The 27,259-nt window shown below is 49.4% G+C and overlaps 1 protein-coding gene across 1 annotated transcript; it reads left to right on the top strand.

Annotated features, from left to right (window-relative positions):
- The first annotated feature begins 450 nt into the window (after nt 1–450).
- Nucleotides 451–27,259, top strand: ARHGEF16 (Rho guanine nucleotide exchange factor 16). The gene is made up of 14 exons (XM_032763742.2): nt 451–1,017; nt 4,031–4,082; nt 5,384–5,553; nt 7,199–7,255; nt 7,613–7,773; nt 11,991–12,143; nt 12,921–13,050; nt 14,010–14,084; nt 16,187–16,279; nt 17,082–17,239; nt 21,853–22,062; nt 23,290–23,363; nt 25,519–25,620; nt 26,376–27,259. Exons 1-14 carry the CDS (start codon nt 472–474, stop codon nt 26,513–26,515), a joined length of 2,121 nt encoding a protein of 706 aa, XP_032619633.1. The 5' UTR covers nt 451–471; the 3' UTR covers nt 26,516–27,259.

The following is a 27,259-nucleotide window of genomic DNA, read 5'->3' as shown; positions in this document are numbered from 1 at the left end:
GTGCAGGACATGACAGGGTCACAATCTCAGTTGGAGCTTTGAGGTGTTATTGAAATATAATTGAGATCATGTGACTTGGGTTTCCCACCCGCTTCCCCCAAGTTAGCTGTTCTCTGTATTGATTTTTTTGCTGGTGTTTTTATTTCTCCCATCACAGAAGTCCTAGGCTAACTCGTGCTCTTGTCTGCTGTCAGTGCAGTGCAGTGCAGTGGATTTAATTTTCCAGACTCTCCTGCACTAACACGAAATGCTGCAAATGCTGGGCTGGGGAAGGGGGAGAAAATGTTTGTTTGGCTCTTTTTAAAAAAAAAAAAAAAAAAAAATTACCAAACAAACCCTATCCAGTCCTAAACCCTCTGTGTTGGTCCTGGATCTCTTTCATTGACCCTTGTTCCTGGAAGAGGGGAGAGCTCCTTAAGCCTTGTGCCCTTTCTGTTCTCTCTGCAGGGTCCCTGGCTCCCCAGTGCCAGCATGTCTCACAGGCACTCTGACGACTCCATGGGCGACAAGGCCCTTCTCCTGGAGCGCAAGTTCCATTCAGAGCTGCAGATAGATACCAGCGTGCCCTCACCCTCTGGGAAACGCAGTTCCATGGCAGCACTAGACAACACCCAGCGCTCCCCGTCCCCCACTGAATCCCGCCGTGTCATCCTCAGCACAGAGAGCCCAGCCGCACTCAAGATGGGCACCCAGCAGCTGATCCCCAAAAGCTTGGCCGTGTCTACCAAATCCAAGACCCCTGCCCGCCACCAGAGCTTTGCCGTGACCATGCAGAGTAAAGAGGCTCGCTGCGACCCCAAGCGGATGTCTGCCCCCAGCATTTCCCTGGACGACCTGGACATCGAGATGGATTCTAACCTCAAGCGCAACCTGCGGAACACGTCATACCGGGCAGCCATGAAGGGACTCAGGAATGTCGAGGAGCCAGAGTCTGAGCCTTCTAAGGGTGTCGCCACCCTAAAGCCCATGTTGCAGGACACCAACGCACAAGCAGCGCGCAGCCCAGGGAGAAACAAGGTAGGCCCTGTTGTGTGCTTCCAGTCCCTCCTGCTGCTGGAGTGTCACCTGGGGCATGCCAGATCTGCCCTGACCCGAACAAAAGGTTAGTAGTTGTAATACCTTTGCTCCTAGGAGCACGAGCTCATGGTGCTAGGTGCTGTACAAACATAGAGCAAAAAGATGGTTCCTCCCCCAAGGAGCTTACACTGAGGATAATAAACTCTACCTCTTCTACCACTCCTGGCCAGACCCCAGGCAGATGCTGCTTCAACTGATGGATATTCCTGGGGCCAAAGCTGAGACCAGAGTTTTGTTCTCATCTGTACAATTCAGCTGAGTACTGTGGTGTCTCTGGTCGCTCAGCCAGTGGGTACAGTCTGTCTCTTATTTAAGCCGTATATAATCCCCTCCCCTAATGGCTGGTTTCCAAATGCGTGTGGAATTGTGTTGTGGAACCAGTTAATCCAGGTTTTGAAGCTCTGCTGTTCCCTAGACAGGTTCTAGTGTACCCGTATCTGGCGATTAGTCACCAGTGTAATACTGGCTGGGGAAAAAGCGGCTGATCCTCACCGCCTGGGTGGCCTTCTGCTTTCCTTGGGTGTAGGTTGCTAGCGATCACCCTGCTTGCGTGTTTGACGACTTGGACACGCTTTTGAAGAGTAGCTGTACGCAGTGAGGATGTGTGCTGGAAGGACTACAGGGCCCTTGCTACCTTAACTCAGTGTCCAGACATTCTGCTCTTTCTCAGTCCAACACAGCTGAGAGTGTCAGGGTCTGATTTCTATCCCCTTGCTTTCTCTCATGAAATTATCATAGAAAATCCAAACTCTTCCGGTCCCTCGCCTCTCTCCCATTAGCAGATCCAACTCCACTCCCTGCAGATGGCATTAATTACTGCAGCTTGACCCCGAGGTATGGCCAGGAGGGGTTGAGAGGCCAAAGCACAATAAATAAACTAACTCCCAGGCTTCCGGTGGGTCTTCTGGGCTGTCTTTGGATATCCACAGCAACCAGATCGTTACTTGTACGTGCTTGAGATGAAATGAAATACACCTTCAGAACCACTGTGCCTTTCAGAACCAGGGTTTGGGAGGTTGGGGTGGGGGAGTGTTTGAGATCAGTCCAGGTTAAGTTTTAGCAACTGAACACACTTGGAAAGGTTGTGAGGATCAGGGGGCAAGAACAGGCTGTGTCTAGCTGATGTAATGCAGTGACTAATCCTCTGGGAAGGCCGCGATCCAGCTGTTTAACATCAGCTCATGTTCTGCCTGGCTCCTCCATTCACTCACAGTTGCATCTAAGGCTCGTGGCTGGGGGGGGCTGCTTGTTTTGAAGTGTTTTTCACAAATGTGCAAGTAACAGCTGGTGGGGAGTGGACTGAGTTTAGATATCTGTATAGAATTGGTGGTTAAGCAGAAAAATGTATTTCAGCATATGGTACAGCACAGGTGAGTTGCAGCCCGACACCTGTTGGCAGTGCAGACAGACTCCAGTCACAGAAATGAGTGAAGCTGCTCACATGAACCAACTTCACCCTGTGCACGGTAACAGGATCAGTTCTCAGACTTGCCCCATGCTTGAGGGTAGTGTTTGTAGAAGAGTGGCGTAATCCCAGAAACAAACGAAACAGGCACTGCCACTGGTTAACCATAGGTATCTTTTGTATGCGTGCCATGACAAGAAGTAGAGACGCTGCATCCGGTTAAGAAATACTGAGATAACTTTAAGGCAGTTCTGACCCAAAACTTGGTAACGTAAGATGAAAGTGAGTCACTCACGTGGTTTTTTATTAAAAGCAAACAAAACTACAAGCAAGAAAAATGGAATTCACATGTTTTTCCTGAGAGACAAGGATGGTATTGACTAGGTAACTAGCTGGTTAGGAAACTTCCTTTTTTAAGGAACTAAATTTTAAAAACAAAACTCCACGAGATTGAGAAAACACCTGGGTTCTATCCCCAGCCCTGCCACTGACCTTGAGTAAGTCACTTAGCCCAGTCTTTTTCAAAGCTGGCCCCTGACCTTTATTGCCTTTAAATGCTCCCAATCTGGATAAGTCGGCTTAGGCCAACTGGACTGGATTTCCAGAGAGCAGAACTGGTGGGAGTGGGAGGGGGGGAACTCTCCCAAAGGCAAAGGAGAGACCCTGGCATCAAAGGAGAATCAAGCTCCTTATTTTTGATACAGAGCAGAGTTTCTCTTTCTAGCCTGTGATGTAGGTAAATTGAGGCATATTCTAGTTGGCTTCCCATAGTAAAAATTGTTCAGACTCTCCTTGTCATTGATGCTCCTCTGTGGCTGTCCACTTGTGACCTGATGGGACTTTATGTAAGTAAAGGGTTCTGCCATGAGAAAAGTAGATACTTGAAGAAAACACCCTTTCTCTCTGTACACGCAACCTAATTAGCTAACTTTGATACAGAGCTTGGTGTGTATTTGCATTTCATCCAGACACCAACTGGAATTTTCCTCTTGCATGTTTATAGTTTCCCAGGTGAGGACAAAGTGCGTGGGGAAGAGCTGCTCTGTCAGTGAGCCATCAGAGGCTGCTAACAGGCTGCCTGTTCACTTCTAGCCAGTGCTGCTAATGGCCAAAAGTTGATACCATTTAAGAGCACTTTCCTGACCCATGGGGAAAGGATTGGAGTGTGGCTACTTGCTTGATCAGCTTGCGCATCCCCCCGTCAGTGCAGGATTACTCCCTGTTGGACACTTAATCTACTCTAGGGTTGACAGCTTGTGTGGAATGTCTGGAGACTGAACTCCCCAGTGTGTCCCTCCAGATCTGGGCTGGGGACCTTGAGGGGGCAGAGAAACAGCATGTGTTTTGCTGAGGTTGCATAGACACTTGGCTTAGCCTGTGAATACAGGGCAAACCCAGGGCTGTCAATACAGCATCTCCCGCTCCCTGTAAAATGGACCTAAAGAAATCAGACTCCAGCAAAGGCTTGTTATTCCAGAGCTGTCAGGATGAGGCTCAACTCTGTCCACCTGCGTCTCGTATTAACTCTCTTTCCCGCCACTCTTGCAGAGAACACTCGGGAGGAAGCGGATGCAGAGACACGGGGGCTCCTTTAAGGATGGTGAGTTGTTTTTTCGTTCCAGCTGTTCCTAAACTCCTTGGTGTTGCTGGCGTCACCCTCCTCCCTTGGCACTGCTGCTGCAGCTGGACATTGGGGAAGGTTAGTGAGCCTCTCCCAGCTGAGAGGTGCCCCCTATCCTCACAGCCATGGGGAGATGCCCTCTTGGATCATCCTGAGAGAACAGCCAGGGGCCTGGTCTGAGCGTTCCCTGTGGGAATGAGCCATGCAAACAAGCCCACCCAGCGGATGGGGCTTGCTGGTTCTAAGCAGGAAGGATTGACCCAATCCATGAACAGTCACGCTTGAGGGGTGGGGGGGAATGTAACCACCAAGGTGTGTGCACCTGCCTCCTGTGTGACTGCATCATCTAACTGTCATCATGCTTGTCCAACTCCTCCCCTTCCTGTGCTCTTGCCTTTAACCATTGACCTAGGCTGTAAGCTGGCCTGGGCAGGGAATCTACCTTTATTTATTCAGCAGAGCGCTAGGAATCGCACTAGAAATGATTGAATTACTTGATGCAGAATCTTGTCTGAGGCTGTACTGAGCCTGTGTGAGCTCAAAGCAGCTGGTATCCAGTGGTCCAGAGCATTATTCTGAGAGAGGCGTGCCCTGAGCCTATGCCATGCAGCCAGACAGTCCTGTTTGACGTTAACCAGGACAAGCTACTGGCCCTCTCTGCCTTGATTTCCCCACCTGTAAAATGGACTCCACAACATTGCCCTTCCTGCTGAGGGTAATGTGAGGATTAACTGCCTCTGTGGCGCACACTCTATCTAGTCTGTTTATGAAGAGCTGAAAGCCCAGTTGCTGCTTGTGCTCCTGATCTTGTTTCCTGGGAGCAGGACCTGTCTCTTGTGGTGATGTGTCCCTGCCTGGATTTCCCCACAGCTCCAGCTCTGCACAGAGCAGTTGCGGAGCCTGTAAATGTCTTTTCTGTAAAAACTCTCTCTCCTTGTATGTTTTCTCTAAGTGCCTTGAGGCTCCTGATTTGCCAGAGAAGCCCCCTGACCTGGCCATGTTACGTTCAGCACTCGCGTGTCATCCCTCCCCCCCGGCACCCTCCATTGCCCCTGTGCCACATCCCAGCCTGGCCATGGATCCTGCACCAGCTGAGGAGAGCCTGCTCCTGGGGGGGTCTTCTGGAGGCTTTTGAATGTGGGGTCCCTGTGGGCCTCACAGGAGGCCCTGGTGTCTCTTCTCTCTTGTGGAAAGGGCTGTGGGGGAGGTGGGCTCTGGGTGGAAGGGGAACAATTTCTCAGAGTCCGTGTGTAATTTCCTGGCTTGCGTCCTCTCTCCAGAGCCCCGGCTGTATCAGGAGATCCGTGAGAGAGGGCTGAACTCCATCAACCATGAGTCAGACGATGACTTGCTTGAGGAGGACTCCATTCCAGAGGAGCATCCCGCTCTTAACACCATTGTGGTGAAAAGCTATCGCCCTGCCCAGGTGACCTGGAGTCAGCTACCCGAGGTAAGGAGCAGGAGCCCCATCTTATGCTCTGCTGCCTTGTCCTGTCCTCGAATCCTCCCTGTGGCCTGGCAGAGAGAGCCCACTGCTGCTGCTCCTGCTAACTCCAGGCAAACGACCAGAGGGATTTCTATTTCTGGACTCTGGTTTTCCTTCTCTTTCAGTCTCCCACTGCGTGTGCCCTACTGCAGGCGGGGCAGGGGCTGTGTGGAGCAAGGCTGCATACATGGTGTGGGCTTGTACTAATGTGTAGTGAGGAGCGCGATCCGTTGCTGCAGAGGAGTGGATGTATCTGGGCCGAAGGTCGCTGTTTTCTCTCTTTGAGCCAGCTTTGGTGCTCACTGCATGCGAATCTCCCTAGGGGCTGGGGAGGTTTTATGAGCCTTTTTTAAATTTGGCTCAGAGCTGGGTTTGAGTCTGGAAATCTTGCTAAGCCAGGAAATGGATAGAGGGGGAATGACTGCCTTTTTTTTTTCCCTTGTTTTTCAACCAAACTAAATGGGGCTTTAACACCACAAGACTAGGGGCTTGAGAGTCGGTGTTCGTGACTGTCGCTGGCTTGTGTGTCACCATGGACGAGTGCCCTAGGGCACCCGGCTGTAGGACGAGGCTGCTGACTTAGGGGGTGGCTGGCACAAGGAAAAGTTAATAGTCATAAAACCTTCACAGAGAAGGAGCTGATTGAGGGTCAAAGGGTTTAGCAAAGGAAAATCCCTTTTGCGCTCTCCTTGCCAAAGCAGGTGAGATCTATGTTAGCGTTTCGTTGGCTATCAGCCCATGTCCCTGGGCTGTCGTTCCAGATACACACACATTGGATTCTGATGTCTATCTGTCCGTCCATCCCAAAAGCTCCCTAAACTCATTTTATTTTATATTTCTGTTTGGTAGAGGATTCACATCAGGAGAAAAACAAATGCCTTTTACACTTCCCAATAATACTAAAGGCTGCTATAGGAGAGTATAAATCTTTATGAAAATCATGATTCATTGTTAGCGTGGACTAGAATATGACCCCCAAGGGTCATTGCCTCCAAGGCTGCAGGTCTGTTTTCATGGTTTTGGTTATTCACAGCCTGTTCCCATCCCATTACAATTATTAAACTTCTCAAGAGGTGCCTCCAAGAAAGTCACTTGTAAGACCCAAGAATGAAGTTAACACTGGACAGCTGTCTGGCAGGCCAGTTTAGCAACTGCTAATACCTGCTTCAGTGTTTGCTTTGGCTGAGGGTGTTGTGGAGGTTGTGACCTGATAACTCTCAACCTACTCTACCATAGCACCTGCAAGGTTGGGGTAGCTGTATCTCATGCTCCAGGTGCAATCAGATTATTTGCAAGAGTCAGGAAGAATGTCTCGTGATTCAGTTTTTCACCATTGACCACATGCATTGGGAATGATTTTAATCCTCCTTTGAAGCATCCGTTGTTTGCTGCTGGAGGCAAAGTGCCAGGTTAGGTGTCTGACCTGCTATGTTGGCTCTTGCATCCTTAGAGCGCAGAGTGCAGGAGTCTGGGGACAACTCCTGCTGGATGCCGTGGGCAATGGTGCACCCTCTGTGATACCTTTCCTGGGCTGCATGTGGGACTTGGTATTTGGTGGTGGGAGCAGTACTGTCCTTCACACTCAGCGTGATCTTTCTCTGTCATTCAGGTGCAGGAAGCAGGCATCCTAGACCGAATAACCCCAGAGGAACGCAAAAGACAAGAGGTGAGAGCAGCTGTTACAAATACATGAGGGCTCCGTCAGAGTCAGCTGGGGTTAGGTTAATGGGAGCCTTGTCCTAGGGGAGACTTCTCGGGCACACTAGCGGATGCATTAGTGAACCCACTGCTGGTGGTGAGCATTGCTGTGTTTCAGACATCCATGATTGAGGTCTCCATGGAACAACACCATGGCAGTGTAAGCTTCTCTAGCCTCTTCAGTCCAGTGTGTGTGTAGGTGTTGCACAGAGAAGGCTGTCATGCTGCTTTGCTCATTCACATTGTCTATGGGAATGATTGCTGCTCAGATGTTCCAGTCCTCATGGGTATATTGTTGTTTTTCCCCCTATGCCCCCTTGATTAGGCAGTCTTTGAGATCATCACCTCTGAATACTCCTACCTGCACAGCCTGGGTATCCTGGTGTGTCACTTCATGAAATCTGAAGAGCTGAAGGAGACAATGACCCAAACTGAGCACCATCACCTCTTCTCCAACATCGGCGAGATCCTGAGCATCAGCAAAAGGTAAATCTTGGAGGGGAGAGCATGGGGAAAATCTACGCAGTAACGGTGCCTATTGGTGTGCTGGGGAGGGAAAGGGGGGGAGCATGTGCACACACAGTTTTTGCAATTGACCCCAATCACTTTTAAGCCGTGGTCCTATACTAAATCAGTGCAGCTGCCCCTGGAGTGGTCTGGAGTCTTGCTCTGACTGCATGGTCCCAACACCACTGAACCTTGGTCTGGCTGCCCCTCTACAGCTGGAGGGCAGCTGGGCCGAATGGTGTTGCAACCTGGCTCACCTGTACCTGTCTGTTCCTATACAATGGGGCACCTCAACTCCTGACGGCAGCAGCTCATGCACCATATGTGTCAGAGAGGGGAGGCTCCCTGGCATTCTCCACCAGCAGGGACCAGATTTTGCCCCATCCTCCAAGAAATAGTTGAATTGGCACCAGGACTTTTCACAGATGTTAAGACCAGAGGGAGGCTATTACATTCATCCAGTCTGACCTGCATAGCCCAGGCCAGAGACCCTCACCCTGTGATTCCTGCATCCAGCCCATAACTTTCTGCTTAGCTCCAGCTTATGTTTTAGAAAAGCATCGAGTCTCGAATTAAAGACCCCGAATGATCAGTAATTCCCTATAGCCCATGATTGGCTGCCTTCCCTATTTAAATACAATTCGTTTTGTTGGAGGAACAACTTGGTTTCTCTGGCCCAGTGACACAGGCGCAGGTGAATCTCATGGCAAAGCCCTGGTCGAGTTCAGACATGACATTGGCTGGTTAGAGCAGAGGCTGCCTTGGAGCCTTCCCGACAAGCCACTGCTTGTTCTGCCTCAGCCTGTTAAGAGGCTGCTGAAAGCAAAACGGCTACATCTCTAACCCGCCAGTGCAGGCTTTGCCTCTGCTCTCGAGGAGGGGATGAATCTTGCTGGCCTTGCGCTGAACCTAAAGCTTGTTGGCTGTCAGTGAGCTGGGCTGTGTGAAAAATGAGCAAAGGAAAGCACAGGCCAAAGACTTGACAAGGCCTGGGAGCTTGTGTTGGGGGCATTCCAGGGGCTTGCAGCCTGTAGCGGATGGGTGCTCTGTGGATGTCTGACTTACCGCTTGCTCCGTGTGAGAGCAGGGCCAGACCGGCCTGCAGAGGGTGGAGAGGGTTTTGGCAGGGAGGGAGCAATAAAACTATTCCTAAAACAACTGACATGAATCTGTTGGGGGAGGGATAAGCACAGGACTGAGAACCAGGTACTCTGGAGTACTAATCCCAACTCTGCCGCTGGTTTGCTCTGGGACATTGGGTGAGTCACTTAACTGCTGTGTGCCTTGGGGTCCCCTTCAGTGAAAGCAGGGGTGGAGGGGTAGCATTGGGCTGATTCCTTTCCCTCTTGGGAGGGGAGAGGATGAGTATTGTGAACAATATTGCTACGATTGATTAAAAAATTGTTGCTTCGCCTTTCTGAGCAATAACCAGGTAAAACAAAGTAATAAAAGCTAAACATAATTATCCAGTGGCTAGATGGGCTAATCTATGCCACCTTCCCCCCCGATGTTGTTCAGAGAGGTCCCTTCCCTCAGTGCATATGGCGCAGGAGGGATTTCTTGTCTCTCGTGTACTGCACTATCTCCCCTGGCTCCTAGTTTGCCGTGCTGAGAAAATAGAGCCCTCGTTGTCCTTGAGTAGTGAATCTTTCTCCAGCTGCACAGCAATTCTAGGCATTTGCAAAGCTCAGAGCAGACCGTACTGCTCCGAGCTGGGTCGCCCAGGGCAGACGGAAATCCATCATTCTGTCAGTTAGAACCCAGCTTTTTTTCAAGAGCCCTTCGTGTGCGTGTGGAAGCTTTCTGCTGGCGATCTCTCCTCCCCCGAGCTCAGTGCTGACTGACTGTAACGTGATGCATGGCCCAGGTGCTCTTTCTTTTATGGGCTGTTGCAAAGCTCCCCTCTCTGCTATGAGCCCTGGAGTAAGAGCTCATTATAAGGAGCTCCTGGGGCTCTGGAGATCTGAATGAACACATGCGTGCACACACAGCAGGATAGACTGAGATCTGCCAGGGCCTCCCCATCCTGGGTGGCCAAGTGTCAGCCCCGAACCTGGTGATCATGTGAACAGGAATGGCTCTTGTGGGGCACTGAATCCCAGTTATGTTCCATCCGCATTGGGGGTGATGGCTCATTCCTTTCTAAGTGTGTAACTCCTCTGAGGCTCGAACCCAAACCCCAGGCCTGAACTTGGGGAAGCTTCAGATGCAATTCCAGACACTGGGGCTGTGGGCCTGTCTCTCTGTTGAACCGCAGGTATGTCTTCCTGTGGCATGTCTCTCTGTCTGATCGTGTCTAGGGAATGTCCCTTGTGAGGTCTGATATTTAGGACCATGAACTATTCCTGGAAGGAAAGTTCAGATGCTGAAGCTTAAGCCTCTCCTCACCTCTCCCTGTTCATATGTTACTGGCTGTGATGTCTGATAGTGCCCGGCAGGCCATGTGGCTGTGCTGACCTGGCTCTGTGCTTTGGGGACCTCTGAGATTTCTCTTCTCTCCTGGGCCAGGAGTTCTGGATTCCCACTTGGGGAAGCTTCCCCTCTCTGCGCCCTGTGGCAGGGTGAGGTGTGTGCGGGAGAGGCAGACTCCAGGGACAATAGTTCAGCAGGGAAAAGAAGAATTGCGGCTTGTCACGCTGCACGCTCCTCCCCAGCATTCTGCTGTTTCCTTTAAGCCCATGTAAAATCTCCTGTGGTTGCACACACATCCCCATGTGACACATGCTTGTTCTGGGTGGTGACTTTGTGGGTTTGACACCCAGGAGCTGCACCTCCCTGGGGCTGAAACACAGAAAGGAACTTTACAGTTGCACTGTCCTGCTGGCCTCACCACATGCATAGCTCCATCAGGCAGCTCTGCTGGGCGTGGGTGGTTTTCCCTTTTCAAAGTTCCTTCTAAGGAAAGAGTCAGTCTTGGTTCCCTAGTAGATTTCCTCCCATGTCTTAAGCTGAGCTTTCAGGCCGTCACGGTAGCAGATCTGCCTTAAAATTTACACAGGTAGTTGGGGAAATCAGTCCTGGTACTGCAGGCTGCCTGGGCCGTGATGCTTGGGTCCAGGTGTGTCTCTGATACCACGAGAGAAGAGTCATAGCCCTCTCTGGATGTTTATAGCTTGGTCTGCCCAAACTTTACAGCTCTCTCCTCTGCCCCCGGACACTTTGTCAGCTTGCTGAGAATGTCATGGCCTGGAGACTCTCCCAGCAACACCCACTACCACGAGTTGCCTGTTGACTGAGTTTGCTAGTCAGCAGATGGGAACATAGGTGTTGTGGGGAGCAGACCTGGCTCTGCCTTGGTAGAATTTGGGCTTGTCTGCACAGAGTAACTGACTGGAATGGCTGTTACGGGATAAATGATTCCAGAATAGCTCCCTGTGTGGACCCTCTGTTCTGGAATAGAAGTAAGTCACTTTTATTCCAGGGTAGTTACTCTGCTTTGGAAGCACACTAACTCTAGCAAAAAGTGACTTCTGTTCTGGAGCAAATTGTCCACACGGAGAGCTATTCTACAGTAGCTATTTTGGGCAGTTTCTTCATGTAGACAAGCCCTTGCTAGTCTCTGCAGCCTCATGCAGAGTAGTCACAGCCACGTGGGCCCAGCTCCTTCTGTTCTACCAGTTGTTTGTGAATCGCCCACTTAATCAGAAGTGGCCTTGGCTTTTGGACCAGATACTGTAGCCTTTTTTTTTTTTCTTCCTGAGCTGAGCTTTTGAGGAGGCAGTGCACTCGGGGAGGGGCTGATAACACTGATAGGAAAAGTGTCTAGACCACAGGACATTAAATATGGGAGTGAGGTCCATTGAATGGAAAGTTGTTGGGATGGGGAGAGGAGAGATAAATCCAGTGATGAGTAAGAAGTCCTATGAGACAAAAGAAGTGGCAAGCCAGCAGAAGGGCATTGGGGATCTTGGCTCATTCTGTCTCTCATTGGGTGGCGGGGGGAGATAGCTTTGTGGTTTTGACCATTGGCCTGCTAAACCCAGGGTTGTGAGTTCAGTCCTTGAGGTGGCCACTTAGGGATCTGGGGCAAAAATCTGTCTGGGGATTAGCCCTGCTTTGAGCAGGGGGTTGGACTAGGTGACCTCCTGAGGTCCCTTCCAACCCTGATATTCTATAGGAGCATCCCTGTACACAAACACACTTAGTCTGCTTCCTGTGACCCCACTGATCATCTTGTGTGTGTTTGTTCTTGGCAGTTTTTTTGAGGACTTGGAGAAGCGGCACCAGGAAAATATACTGATCCCTGACATCAGCGACATCCTGGAGAATCATGTGTCGAACCGCTTCAACCCTTACGTCATCTACTGCTCCAACGAAGTCTACCAGCAAAGGACGCTACAGAAGCTGCTGTAAGTGTTGCTGCAAGGCAGGGCTTTGGGGTTTGTAACTAGCCAGTAGTAATCCATCCAGGCAGCCTTGGCCGAGCTACACATGGTGACTTACCTAGGTTTTTGCACACTCGCCAGTGAGTCTCACAAGCTAATTCTCCTGAAGCTCAGATGTCTCCTTTGTCAAGGGAGCCGTCTCTCTCCCCAGCCTGCAGTGTGCTCGCTATTCGATGCTAGCTGTGGGGACGATGCTCTGCTAGTTGGGACAGCGACTGTGGGACCTACCTTCAGTTAGCAGTAGCATGATTGTTTGGAATTGTTTTGTGTGGGCAGAGGTGATGTAATGATGGGGAAGGGAGGGAGTCTGAGAATGTCCTCACTGCTCACAAATTATTGTCCTGAGGGAAGTGCTCTCGGGGGTGGATCTGTTCCCTCCCTGGACATGGAGAGGCTCTGACCCCAGCCTGGAAGTGAGGACCTCTCACTGAGATGTCTGTTTTCCAAACAGTCCATGCGTTCTCCAGCTTGTGCCAAGGTCACATCATCTGTTGCGATGTCAGTATTGATGTCATCACCCATGGGGAGGACTGGGTGTCTCTGGTGCCTTAAGCTCCGAGGGGATTAATTCAGGCATTCTCTGAATCAAGCATGTGTCTCGGTTGCTAACTTTTCCCTGGGTGCTGTAACCAACTGTTAGAAACCCTGGAGAGCCCATGTCACGTGTGGACTGGCAGCTTCTCTAGCACATGAAGGGTCTGGAAAGCCCAAGCCTAACGGAGGATCCTTGTCCCATTCTAGAAACACGAATGCTACGTTTAAAGAGACCTTGAAACAAATTGAGAGGAAGCCAGAGTGTGGTGGCCTGCCCATGTCCTCCTTCCTCATCCTCCCCATGCAAAGAGTAACACGCCTCCCCCTGCTTATGGACGTAAGTAAGAGCCAGCAAGTAGAATCCCCGGCACCTGTCAAAGGGACTGAGTGCATTTGAACCTAGTGCACCCTGCCGTGAATCTAGCACTGCAAAGTACTTGAGACCTGCCTCCTGGTGGTCTTTGGCTGGCATTATATCTATGCAAGGGAGGTTCGGTTCGGAAACCGACCTGAATCTTTGTTCAGAGCTTGAACTCCAGCCCAGAATGCTGATTGGCCCTATTCCCTGCTTCCTCCAATGCACTGTGTGCTATGGAAGGACCCTGTGTGACTTTTGATGTCTCTCATCCCTATAGCTCTGCCCTGGTTCCTGCATTACTTTTTTCACAGTCTAATGCTGCTGCCTTGCCCCCGACGGAGGAGGTGCAAAGGCCTTGGGCAGGAAATGGTCTGCAAAACTGAGACACTGTTTAATGCCCAAAAAAGCACAGGGGGTGTGGCATCTAGGTATGCAGTGGGGAAAGCCAGGAGCTCCCCTGGTTGGGCCAGCAGTGATATGCATCTGGAAGTTCTGGAGAGAGCAGTCTTTGGAAGATTCAGCCCATCTGCGCAATCCCTGAATTCAGCAACTCTCAAACGGGGTGGGTGAGGGAGGTGGGGAAGAGCCAGTTTTACTTTGCTCCAAAAACAGCTAGTTTCTGCAAAGGGGCGAGAACATATTAATATCCTTGTTTTCTTTATGGCCCCTATGTAGCATCTACAAGAAACTCGAACAGAGGCCAAGTGGAGAAGATGCCTCCAAGTAGCAAAATAGTTGCTTCTCCTGGTTTTGTTTATAATTCCCTCAGTGCTTCATGCATCCTGCCCTCCCTCACTTGCATGTGCTAGTTATGAGCTCCCATCTGGAAGAGGACTCTGCATGTGCCACATCCTAGAACCTGTGGGAGGGATAGAGCAAAGCACTTTAAACTGACCTTTGTTTTGGAAGGATCCTCTAATGTTCTCTTCAACTTCCAGACGGTTTGTCAGAAAACCAACGTGTACAGCACAGCCTATGAAGCTGCCACCCAAGCCCTGAAAGCCATCAGCAAGGTGAGGCATCCCCTGCTTTGGAAGGAAGAAACAAGCTGTATGTATTGTCTAATAGTAAACTGCAGGTGCTTTGCCTCGCTGCAGGACAACCCGGAGCGCTTATGTGATACACAGGAGACCTGATTCTTGGGGCTGCGAGGGCTTCATAAGTCAGCCACATGAGTTACAGTTGTCTTTATCCTTTTGTTGTTCTACACACCTAGAGGCATCTGATCCCTTCTGGCAGTACTTCAACACTATAAATCAAAGAATTAGCCACCTCTTTCCCCCCGCTCCAACACAGGATTGTGATCATTCCTGGCGTTAGTATTACAGTAACCTCTTCCACCCACTAAGAGGCTGCTGTGTTCTGGTTTCTCTGAGCCAGTGATTGCGGGGGGCCCACACATGTGCATGATTTGAACGCACTGAAGGGTAGCTGCCAGTGGAAGAGGTGCCCTAGCACTATAGTCTGAAGTTGCATACTGTTGAGAGGGCATGCTCTCCGCTGTAATTAACAACTTGTATCACATTCACTGTGGTCTATAGAGCAGTCGCCCTCAGAGAGCTGCAGAAACGGGACCTTCCACACACTGCGTCCCAGGATGGCTTTGAAGGGAGATGGACACAACGGTGAAGTGCTCCGAGACGACAAGAGGGCAAAGCAGGCTGCCTTGCTCCTGAACAGCCAATGGTCTCTGATTAAGAAGGATCTGGTGGCTGTGGAGGGACTTACAAGGATGCTCTAAGATGGCCCCCACTGCCATCAGGCTGAGGAGAGGAAGGGATAGTGAGTGGAGAGTTTGACTAGTGTTTCTGAATCATATGGGCTCTAGGTTTGGGAGCAGAGGAGCGATCGGTCAAGCACCTGTAGCTGCTAGCTGTCCAGGACCGAGACGAGAGGCCAGCTGATCAGCAGGGATCGTAGTTTTCCGTGATATGACCAAAATTCTCCAATTAAAAAAAATAAAAATCTGTTTTCCCACAGTTAAATTGAAACACTGAACTTTAGTTTCCCTAGCCACAATATCTATAGGTATTAGTTGAGCACAATGTTTTATTGATATATTTATAATTTTAAGCAAATTCTAAGCGTACCAGTGCCATTAGTCATTATAATAGAATGATCCGGTCCCGGGGCAGCGTTTCTTTGGTTATCGGTGGCCCTGCTATTTCAGCCTCTGGTTTTCGTTTTTCATTCAGTTTAAGTTTAGCACTTCCCATGTGTTCTACAATTGTCTGCCTTTGAATGTAATCTACAGCCTGGCTGCATGCGGTGCAGAACGGCACGTTACCATCAACGTGCAATTTGTCCTTGCCAGACTCAGCGACAGTCATTGGGGGTGATTTTTAAAGTTTGTGGCATCTTTTCATAACTTTAATTACTCGCATCCAGAGGCTGAAATGAAATTGGAGGTGCATTAAAACACTAACTCCTATACACCACTGAGGAACCTCTATAGGTCGGAAGCAGCTTATTGGAGTATGTTTAGCTAGGTAAATTTAAAGTGCATTCAGAAATCAACCACAAGAGGGGGAGGTTACATGCATTGAATAAGTGACACTGGTCCTCTCAGTAAAAATTAAATGCAAAAACTAATAATTCTCTATAAAAATTGCAAAATCTGCATTTTTCCATGGCAAATGGACTTGTAGGATCCCTGTTGATCAGGCATGTTTGGCCCATGAAGTGGGGAGCAAAAAGAGTGACCACTGCCTGTTGTCACCCTTAAATCAGTTGAGTCCTAGGCAGTGTTGCCAGGATCTGCATCGTGAGGGCAGGGGGAGGGAACTGCATTTATTTTGCTTTCCAGACAAACAGGAAGAAAAGGCTGGAAAATCTTGGCGAGAGTAGGCAAAAATGGCCCAGCACTGCAAGCCTGTCATGGCTCCAGTGGAAAAGAAGGTGCCTTAAAAAGGGGCAAAGGAATTCCTCTTCTAAACTTTTAAATCTCTGGTGCATATCTCCAACCCTCCCGCCTCACTTCATGCTTCTGTTTTAGTGGCAGTGAAGAACTCCAGGATGCCCACGAAGTCTGAGGCTTCCCAGCAACAATTGCATCCGCTGTGTAGAAAGAATTATCCTGATGCTCAGCTCGTGTTCTCTGTCTTTCTGCTTCTAGCTGGTTAAGAGATGCAATGAGGGAGCCCACACGATGGAGAGGACCGAGCAGATGTACACGCTTCAGAAACAGCTGGAGTTCGGAAAGATCAAGGTGAGGAGTCCTCTGACTTGAAATGCGCCCTGGACTTCTCTTCTTATGCTTGGCAGTAATGGCAGCTTTTTCAATACTTGCCAGATTGGCAAAGGTATTTAGGTACCTAGCGAGATTTACTAAAATAGCTGAGTGAGTTAGGTACCTAACTCGTATTAATAATCCATCAGTTTCTTAAGAGTTAGTTATATTGTTGCTGTCGTTTAAAACAAGAACTTTGTTCACTCCAATCAACCAACCAATCTCCCTCAAAAGCTGTTTATCCTGCTGTTTTTGTTTTTTTTTTACCACCGTTTAAAATTGAAGAAGCAAACTGTTAACACCCGATATTGGCTTTCTGTGCCTTTTGCCAAGAGCAGTGTCAACCTGGTGGCACTCCCTACACACTACCAGTCAGGAGATCAGAACAGAAGGGTGGGACAAATGACCTTAAGAACTGCTGTGCACTTAAAAGAATTTCTTTTGAGGCCAACCCCCCCTGGTGGGAGGAGCAAAAGAAATGAAGAGTGACTGTTGTCACTCTACACGGTCTCTTGTTCTACCAGGAAACTCCTTCAGTACTAGCTAACTAAGGGCCAGATTTTCAGAATTGCTCAGTGCCCAAGTTAAGTCCAGATTTTCCAAAAAGCCCAGCTCGCTGCATCTCCCATTGCTCAAAATCGTGGCACTCAACATCTGGCCTTAGAATGGCTGTGTAGTTCTCCACAGACAATGCGATAGGGGACCTTTGGTGATCACTTCACTCTTCTCTTACTGTTGCTATTAGGTCCCAAAATCAACTAAATTTCTTGTTTTGTTGCAGCCTTTCCCACTGATTTCGGCTTCCCGCTGGCTGCTGAAAAGAGGGGAGCTCTCCCTGTCCCATTCAGAAGACACTAGTATCTTCCGCAAAGGCTTTGGCCGGACTAACTGCTACCTTTTTCTGTTTAATGACGTCCTGATCATAACCAAGAAGAAAAGGTAAGGGAGGATATTTATGGTCTGTTTCTTGTTGAAATTGTAGGAAGAGACTTTTTCAGATAGTTTGACATTGACCTTTGCAATTGCCTCACCTGAAGCAGTCCGTAGCACTGAGGGTGCATTACTGTCTAATGAACCCTAGGGAACCGGGTGGTTGAGAAGAATGGCAGTGAGATGTGGAGCATTCGCACCCGTCACCAGTTTGAATGCATTCCATAGTGAGCGCAGTTGGCCGTCTGATTGTGGTTTGATGCCTGTGAAGTTAAGCAAGTTGGTGCCCTTGCTCCAGCTCCTACACAATGGGTGTCCTTATTTCTGAAAAACAAAACACCCCTCCCAGTTGGCACTCCCTGGGTGCTATTGTTAATCTCAGCAGAGAAGCCAGAGACTGAACGGGTCACTTCCCCCTCGTGCTGAGATGTTTCCTCCGGGGTGGGAGCCAGGGCTGACCCTCTAGGTTTTTTGCCACCCCAAGCAAAAAAAATTGTTGACTGCCCCTTCGCCTCCAGCCGGTCCGGCACTGGCAGAGTCGGGATAAACAGTGGGGCACCTGGTCCGGGCCTCAGCCCAGGGTCCCTCCAGCCAGGGCTCTCACCTCCAGGATCAGCCAGGACTCGGGAGGGCAGAACCGGGGGACTGCCCTGGCAGGGGCCTGAGGAGCCGGGGCAAGGTAGCCCCAGAGGGAGTGGAGCCCTGGAGAGCGGCATGGTAACCTCGCATGGTAACGCCCCACCATCTATGGTCCCACTGCTGCTTCTGGCTGCCCTGCCGCAGTACCTGGCACTTCGCCCAGCTGCGGCGGTGGGGGGCAGCCGCCCTGCTGCACCTGCAGGTGGCTCTGTGTGCCCCACGGGATGGCCCCCAGCCCGAGTGTCCCCCACTCAGAGCCTGCCCGGCCCAGCTACAAGGTGCAGGGCGCCCTGGGGGAGCAGTGCTCGTGCACGAGGCGCTGCTGCTGCCAGGGTTGGCTCTAGGCTTTTTCCGCCAGAAGCGCCAAAAAAAAAAAAGACTGGAATGCTGCCTCTGCGAACGTGCTTGGTTTGCTGGTGCCTAGAGCTGGCTGTGGTTGGAGACCATTATGAATAGAGCTGGGCAGATTTTTTTTGTTAGGCAAGTCTAAATGTTTCATTTCAGCCAGCTCAAAATACTTTAATGTTTCACTTTAAAACAGTGGTGTGTTTTGAAATTCCTCTAATTTAATAAACACAAGAGGAAAAGCTCCTGAAGACAACGACCCAAAACTGGGAAGGGGAGAAATCATTTCAGGTTAAACAAAATGTTTAGTTTGACCGGAGACAAAGCAAATAAACAAACAAAAATCATTTTGGGTCCAATGCAAGTAAATATTTTTCTCCTGGATTTTTTTCAGTTCAGCCCCTGAACCAAAAAAAAGTGATTCTCTCAGCTGGTTACTGGTTGGGGGTGAGGTGTGGGTAGAAACTTGTTCCTGTCCTGCTGGGTAAGAAGTGGCTCTACCCTCCAATGCTGTCATTTGAGCTTTTCTGATCAGTGCTAGAGGCAAAAAAGGGCACGAAATGCATACGTTAAGTAAAGAAGTCATCCCTGTCCTTTTTATTTGTGAGTTAACCAAAGAGGAGGAGGAGGCGGCACCATAGCCTTTGTCCAAGACACTGCTTAGCCTGCAGCTGTGAAGCGCTCCCCTTAAACATTCTGTTAAAACTATTGATCTTTGACCAAATCCTTTGCTTACAAGTCATCAAAGAGGAGCAATTTAGGTACACAAATTAACCCCATTGTGATGGACCTTTCGCTGGAATCTATTGCTTCCAGCTATTTGGGAGCACTAACAATGGGCAGTGAAACCAGCCGGATGGACTGGCATCCACCGCTTTTTCTCAGGGGCCAGGCTGAGAGGGGGGCTGTGTTGATGTTTAAAAAAACAAAACAACCCTTCTCCCCCAAGATTTGAGCAGAGCTTACAATGTCAAGAAGAGGTGAGAGAGCAGGAGGAGGAAGACAATAGCCAGCCTTTGGAATTTAAAGTAGAAACATTTAAATAGAATATCTCCATTATTTTTTAGCTCCTAGAATTGGAAGGGACTTTGCAGGGTCATTGAGTCCAGCCCTCTGCCTTCACTAGCAGGACCAAGTACTGATTTTGCCCCAGATCCCTAAGTGTCCCCCTCAACGATTGAGCTCACAACCCTGGGTTTAGCAGGCCAATGCTCAAACCATGGAGCTATCTGTCCCTGACCACCAAATCACAACCCTGTAAAGCTAGTATGAAAACTTACCCACTTGGGCACAACATTGACTCGGTCTCGTGGTATTTATAATCGCACAGCACCTAGAAGCCCTGGTCATGGGTCAGGACCCCATTCTGCTACGTGCTTTTCAGGCCCCAAGAACAAGATAGTCCTTTCCCCAAAAGCATTATAGTTTAAAAGAACGTTGAGGGAGGGGATTTAATATTTGGTTTGCCTGGCCAAAAATGGCACTTCCAGGAGAGCTCTTTGCAAGGCTGCGTGTTTCTCTAACTATCGACGTAACCTCACAAAGCTCAATTCACCAAGCATAAGCACCTTTTCTCTGGTTGGTTCAGGTATCATTTATGCCGGGTTAGCACCACAGAAAGAGGAATATTAGCCCTGCAACATTGCTGCTTAAACAGTTTTCTATAATTTGACTGCTTGGTTTCCTCTCGCTCCCCCAATTGGCACAGAGATCTGATTAAATTCTCTGCATTTTGGATCATAGAATATCAGGGTTGGAAGGGACCTCAGGAGGTCATCTAGTCTAATCCCCTGCTCAAAGCATGACCAATCCCCAGAGTTTTTTGTTTTGTTTTGTTTTTTTTGCCACAGATCCCTAAATAGCCCCCTCAGGGATTGAGCTCACAACCTTGGCTTTAGCAAGCCAATGCTCAATCCACTGATCTATCCCTGCATGTTTCTGGCTCACTTGTTTCCTGGCCTTTTAAAGTGTTTTGGGGTCCCTTTTGGGAATTGTCTGTCCATTTTTGGAATCCTGTTGGTGCTATCTGCTGTGGAAAGGTGAGGGTTGGATTTATTTGGAAATAACACACCACAGTCTGCCGCTAGAGGAGTTAAAGTGAACTGCTTTCCCGAGTAATTACTAACGTACACATGCTGAGGAGATGAAATGCGAACTCTCTCTCGGTGGGGATCTCTCTGCAATTCTGCCCATCTCCATGGCTCTTTCAGCTCATTATGGGCCATATGCACTTGAATGCTACATCAGTTCCCACGGTGGCTTGAGAAATTCACCATACCAGAGAAAGAGGTCATGATTAAATGTTCAGTTGGCAACTGAACTCTGGGTTGCCAGTAGCTAAAATCAAACCAGCCCCTGTCTCGAGCACTCCGCTATTGGCTCTAGGACATGGTGGACTGCGATGGTCCGTGTTACAGTAGCGTGTCAAGGGTCTGATCCAGACTGGAGCTGTACAGAAACCTAGTAAAGGACAGCCCCTGCACCAAAGAGATTACAGCCTAAACAAGGTATGGCTAGTTCTCTGGAAACATCCGCTCAGTGTGCAGCGCCAATCAGAAAAAGCTAAAACAATATTAGGAAGCTTTAGGAAAGGAGGAGAGATCAAATATATCCTATTGCCTCTGTATAAATTCATTGTACACCCACACCTTGAATATTGCATGCAGTTCTCGACACCCTGTCTCAAAACAGATGTATTAGAATTGGAAAAGGTACAGAAAAGGGCAACAAAAAATGATTGGGGTATGGAACAGCTTCTGTGTGAGAAGAGATTAAAAAAATGGGGACTGTTCAGCTTGGAAAAGAGACGACTAAGGGGGGATAAGATAGAGGTCTGTGATATCATGACTGGTGCGGAGAAAGTGGATAAGGAGGTGTTATTTACCCCTTCACGTAACAGAAGAACCTGGGGTCACCCAATGAAATGAACAGGCTGCAGGTTTAAAACAAGAAAGTATTTCTTCACACAACACGCAGTCAACCTGTGGATTGCCAGGGGATGTTGTGAAGGCCAAAAATATAACAGGGTTCAAAAAATAATTAGATAGGTTCATGGAGGACAGTTCCATCAATGGCTTTTAGCCAAGATGGCAGGAGTGCAACACCTGCCAGACATTGGAAATGGATGACAGGGATGGATCGTTCACTGATTTCCCTGTTCTGTTCATTCTCTCTGAAGTATCTGGCACTGGCCACTGTTGGAAGACAGGATACTGGGCTAGAAGAACCTTTGGTCTGAGCAAGTGTGGCTGTCCTTATGTTTTGAGGTCCAATCCCAGCCAGTAGCAAAGGTTGGATAGGGGACTGGTATCAGTGCAGCTCTTCTGGCATAATGGCATCTGCCCTTGAGGCTTCTGCCAGCACAGCTACGTTGGTCACGTATCACACTTCATCAGTCCCTGCTGTGCCAGCAGAAGTCTGTAGGGGAGCCCAACGGCTGCACAAACCACTTGGCCCTAATGGGAGGTGGGTTAATGAGCTAAGAAAAGGTGTGATGGAACAAGTAAGCTCTGCGGGTGTCCTGGTGTTTGCTGGGCCCTGGTAAACCGCGTTCCCGTCCCTGGTGAGCGTGGCTCTGGAAACGAGCATCATGCCTAGCACTGGGAGGTTCTAATCCAGCTGCGCTTTATTGTCTCCAGTGAGGAGAGCTACACGGTTACGGACTATGCCAAGCTGGATCAGATAATGGTGGAGAAAATTGAAAGCCCCGACGCTCCCTCGTCTCCCCCCGGGAAGCCAGGGTCAAGTGGTGGAACCCGGAGCCCAGGCAGCGGCCACGCGTTTCGAGTGATCATGAAGAGGAACAGCGAAGGGAAGGAGGAGACGGTTGTGCTGTCAGCGGACTCTCCGTGAGTGTCGCTCTGTGGGCTTCTTTCTAAAAATACGGGAGGGGCTGTGAATTTTTTTTTTCCTGCATATTGTGTGAGTGGGGTGGTTGTTGTTTTGCTTTTTGGTTTTGTTTTTTTTTAAAAGCGCGCACGCGCTCTCTCTCAATTTTTTTCAAGATGGGGCGGGGAACATGGTTAAAAATGTGTAACAGGTTATTTATATGTTACACCAGTGCCTGATTTTTATAGCACATGAATAAATACATTAGAAAGGCCACCAAAACCTCTCCTCCCCCATATCACGGAAATCAGTTGTGCCTTAACTCTTCCCTATTTGTCTTCTGCAAAATGCTGAGCTCTGCAGAGAACGCAGTCACTAACTCATTTCCTAAGGTCTCCAGCATTGCTTTCCCCCTCCCCCCTGCCCCTTTGGAATCTCTAGACCATCAGCTGTGGCCTCCTTTTAGCTTTCTCTTTTATCCTTATCACCTCCCTTTCCCTTTACCCTCTGGCCATAAGTAACTTCCATTTGCTGCTGTAAAATCCTGTTCTCTCTTATGGAGCCTTGTCTTTCTCTTTCACTTCCTGCTGTTCTTAGGTCAAAATGGCACATGGAGTCTTCCTCTGGGAAGCCCCATTAGCTTGACCAGAGCAGCCTTCATCTGTTCTTCTCTATCCTGTTTCACAAGAAGTGACAATTGTTTTGGGGATCCCCAAACTTTTGCCTCTGATCCTGGGTATATAGTTCAGCCGTCTCCACCATTTTAGTGTCTAACCTTATTTTTTTCCATTAATGTGTGAAAGTCCTATAGCTATAGGGTGACCAGATGTCCCGCTTTTATAGGGACAGTCCTGATAGTTGAGGCTTTTTCTTTATATAGAAGCCTGTTACCCCCCACCCCCACCCCATCCTGATTTTTCACATTTGCTGTCTGGTCACTCTATATGGATACTCAGCAAACTTCTATACTGCTTCTGCTTCAAAGCTGCATCTCTCCGTTCCCTCTGGTTTTCAACCTGCAGAGAAGAAAGTCTAGATCCGCTTCATAGCGATTAGATTATTTATTTAAAGTTGTGTCTTTCAGATGTTTGGCCCTTTTGGGAGAGGGTTGCTGGAATTTACCACGTGCAGGAGATCAGTATTTCTTTCTTATCTACAGCCTGGCAGAACCCTTTGGTTATAGTGTAAGGTTTTTCCACGCTTGTCGCCTGCACATGACGAGGTCTTTAACTCTTTCCTCTTGACAGGAGTGACCGGGCTCGCTGGATTACTGCTCTGATGCACAGAGAAAACAAAACGGATGACATGGCTAGAAAAGGAGGTAAAGCTTTATTGATACTCATTAAGGTTTATTTTCAACGTCTGTAGCTTGCACACTGATGTCTGTTAATTATTATACGACTCTACGCAGTTAAGGACTGTAAAGATCTCTTTCCAAAGGTCAAAGTCTCTGGTTGGCAAGTTTGTGACTCCAGGGGATTCGCTTGTGCTGTGGATGTGCATGTATTAAAGGATCTAGTTGATTCTCCTGTTGGGGTACCCATTCTAATCTGTCGCATGTTCTCCTGCGAAGATATCAGACCTTTAACTCAGTAGCCGCAGTTAACTGTAAATCTGTCCCTTTACACTTCTGTCATTGGCTTGTGAGCTTCTTATAAAGGTGGAGCTGGATGCTAAATAAGGGAGAGGACATTGTTCTAGTTGGAGGAGAAATGCTCTTCCGAACAGAATAAGAGAAAAAGAGACTTTTGCTCCCTCTGCTGGCTCTGCCTCAGCAGCTGCTAACTCGCATGGTCCTGTGACTCCAAAATCAGTTCATGTCAGGGAATACACCAGGAAGCGAACAAAAATGTCATTAATTCCAAGCTCTGCAGAAATGGAGGAAGGGGGGATATCTGCCAGATGAAAAGCCCACAACTGATCAAATGGAAATAAAGCTTCTTTCTCCAACTTCTGTTTAGCCTACTGGCTGTGTGCACTGTCTGTGGAGCTCGTAATCCAGATGGTGGCAATTAATTTATTTGATTGTTATGAATCTAGCATTGCCAGGCCAAGGGGTAGAAAAGTTATGTCAGGGCCCCAAGCAAATCCTGAGACTGTCATAAAGATCATAGGATTAAAAAAAAATGCTGGGGGCGGGGGAGTTTCGCCACTTCTTGGTTTCTGAGTTTTTAGTGTTAACTCGGATCCTGTTTTCAGGCTTTTCTCCACAACCATGAGGGCTAATAACTTCTTAAATGAAAATTGAGACTCCCTGCTAATCACATGACTCCAGGAGCTGGGGCTTTCAGATCCCCTTCCCATCTCCCACTCCCCAGGTATTGTGACACTTGTGATAAAATTGTGAGAGCTGGCAGCATTGCGAATCACCTTCCCATAGACCCATAGCTCTGAACAGCCTGGGTAACAAACTCTCTACCAGGTGAAATCGACGAGAAGTCGTGTCCAAATTGTTGCCAGTAAGAGCAAAGGGTAGGACTAGAGCCCCTGGAAATGGGTACATTTTTGTTCAGCTGATTTGGTTTGTGCCCTCTCCTGCCCACTCTGTTGCTTTGCTTTGAGATTTGTGATCAAATGACCTTAAAACCCAAATTTGCCACATTTTGCCTGGTTTGGGGTCAAAACCATCAAGTTCCACAGGGCTCATCCCCAGTGTTCTGCCTTCATCCGTTGTAAGCATCACAGATCTTAACAGGCCGTTCTCTGTAATCATTTAGCTACAGTGCAGTGGCACCTTTTAGGCTACATCCATGCTCTGAGCTAGTGGTGCGATTTGTTCCCCTGCTTGCGTACCAGCGTGCACACCGCTCTCTCTGCCTGTGTGTGAGCAGGGGAATCGCCCCCTGGCTCATAGTGAGACGTGGAGCTTGCCCCGAGAGCTTGCAGCTGAACCCAGATGGAACAGCTCTGGACAGAGGGGGGCAGAGTGGAGTAGGAGGCACTTCTAGCAAGCGTGGGTGTACTGAGGGATTGGAGCAGAGCGTTAGGCTGCCCCAGTGGCTGGAGAACAGTGCAAGGGAGGTTGTGACATGGAGACTGGGTTGGAGAGCCCACAGGGAGGGGTGTATGGGAGGAACAAGAGCAGAGATGTGAGTGGGGCAAGCAGCACCTTGAAGTTGGTGCCTGAGTGCTTAGCTTGAATGGTTGTGGGGCCATGACTGGAAGCTAAATCTGCTCTGCACTCGCCCATCTGCCATGGGCCATAATCCCAGTCGCTCGGGTGGCACCTGCATCTCGGCACCGTTTTACAGCTTGTGAGTGAAGGCCGTCTGTCTTGGGCCTCCTGTCACTTAGGAGCCTGCAGCGATGCAGCAGGGCCTGTCCGGTCTGTGACCAGCCCTCTCCCTTCTACTGTAGCTCTGAGCGTTTGGCTATCAGGTCCAGTTGAGCCATAGCGTCGTCCGGCGTTTTGTCCAGCGAGGCTGCACTTTTCATTTCATTCAGTCTCTGCATTCTCTCTCTCTCTCCCCCGACAGAGCTGAGACAGGTGGAGATAATCAGGCCCTACTTGGCTAAACAGACGGATGAGATTTCCCTGCAGCAGGCGGATGTCGTCTTGGTCCTCGGCGAAGAGGATGGTAAGTGATTTGGCGAGACTGAGGTAACAAGCAGAGGAGGAAAAGTGGTCTGGAAGTTAGAGCGGGGGACTTGGAGCCAGGAGTCCTGAGTGCTGGGAAAGGGAGTGTGATCTAGAGGGAGATGGGAGCCTAACCTGTGCTCTGAAAAGGTGCCTCCTACTTTTTGGCACAGGTTTCTCTGGGCTCGGGTCCTGATGCTGCTGTAACACCATTTGACCTTCCCTTCACCACGTCGGTCCCACGGGGAGAATAGCTCCCCCCATGGAGGCGTTGTGGAAAGTGCTTTGAGGGCAGGGATGGCAGATGCTGCCAAGTTACCCAGTGAATGTGCCAGGACTATATAGGAGCTGTCTGGAGCAGCAGCCAGACGTCCACGTGAATCCATAGCAGTCTGTATCATTTGCAGTCATGACTAGAGCTGGCCAGCTCCTTTCTGATGAAACAGTTTCATGTTGGGTTGGATGCTCTGTCGTGGACTCCCAGGCAGGGCTCTGTTGGATAGCTGGGCAGACTGTCGGAGTCCAGGCTTTCACGGTCCAGAACTCCAGGGCATCTCCACGTGTGGGGAACCCCACGGTCCCTGCTACGGAGCTGGGAGCCTGGAAGTGCCGGTCAAGCCAGAGCAGCGTCTTCCAGGCCCTGGGCAGTTCATGACTGGCTGATGTCCTGAAGCAGGGGGGTTGGAGCAGACTCTGTGTGTTCACCGTGTAGGTGTTCTTTTCCCGTCTGACTGAGAGCTTCACTCCCTCTCTTAGGCTGGTACTTGGGCGAGAGGCTGCGAGATGGTGAGAGAGGCTGGTTTCCCCAATCGTGCGCTCAGCCCATCACCAACCGCAACGCCGTGGAGAGCAACGTCCGCCGCATGGAGCGGCTGCGGATAGAGACGGACGTGTGAGTCCCAGGCCCTGGCGGAATGTTCTTTCTCCGGAGCGAGCCAGTTATAAGGCCACGAGCTGCAGCTCTGCAAGCTGGCTGGTCCTATAGACCATTGAGGAGAGGAACGTCTGTGGTCCAGACCCGCCAGTGCCCTCAGTGTCTCTCCCATGCAGCTGATCTTTGGAGCTAACGCCATTTCCCTTCCTTTCAAGGAAATGCTCTCTAGAGGACCTAACTTGACTCGGACCTGAGCGCTTTGTGCAGAGAGAGGGACCATGTAATCTCTTTGCATGCACTCAGGATGTGTCATCTCTCTGAAGTCTTCAGCAATCCTAGGAGCTACTTCATATCATCTGATCTGCCCTGACCTCTCATATGCCGCTGGATGGTTTTCTAATATCAAATGGAATTTGCTGCAAGGAATTTAAAGCCATGGCTTCTTGCTTTGAGATCCAACCCAGAGACTTCCCTGAAATACTCACATGTGGAGCTGGGGCTCCAGTTAGGTATTTCAGTTTGTGTGCCACTGTCTCCAATTCACCTGTATTCTCTCTCTGCCATCACCTATTGCTATCAGTCCTGGGGCGAGCACTTGTCGGGGATCCTAGCTGAACATGCAGCAGGTCAGTTACAGGGCTTCTTTGCAGCTGCCGTATTGCGGGGAACACACCCAGGTGTGGTTTTGATAAACGTGTATCTATAAAATGGATATTGTTTCCTTTGTTACTGATTTGAATAGTCTGTCCTCATTTTCAACAGAGGG

The sequence above is a fragment of the Chelonoidis abingdonii genome, chromosome 23 (assembly GCF_003597395.2).
Source record: "Chelonoidis abingdonii isolate Lonesome George chromosome 23, CheloAbing_2.0, whole genome shotgun sequence".
Classification (NCBI taxonomy): Eukaryota; Metazoa; Chordata; order Testudines; family Testudinidae; genus Chelonoidis; species Chelonoidis abingdonii.
Note: the sequence above shows the minus strand (reverse complement) of the source record. Positions and strands in the feature narration are given on the sequence as shown.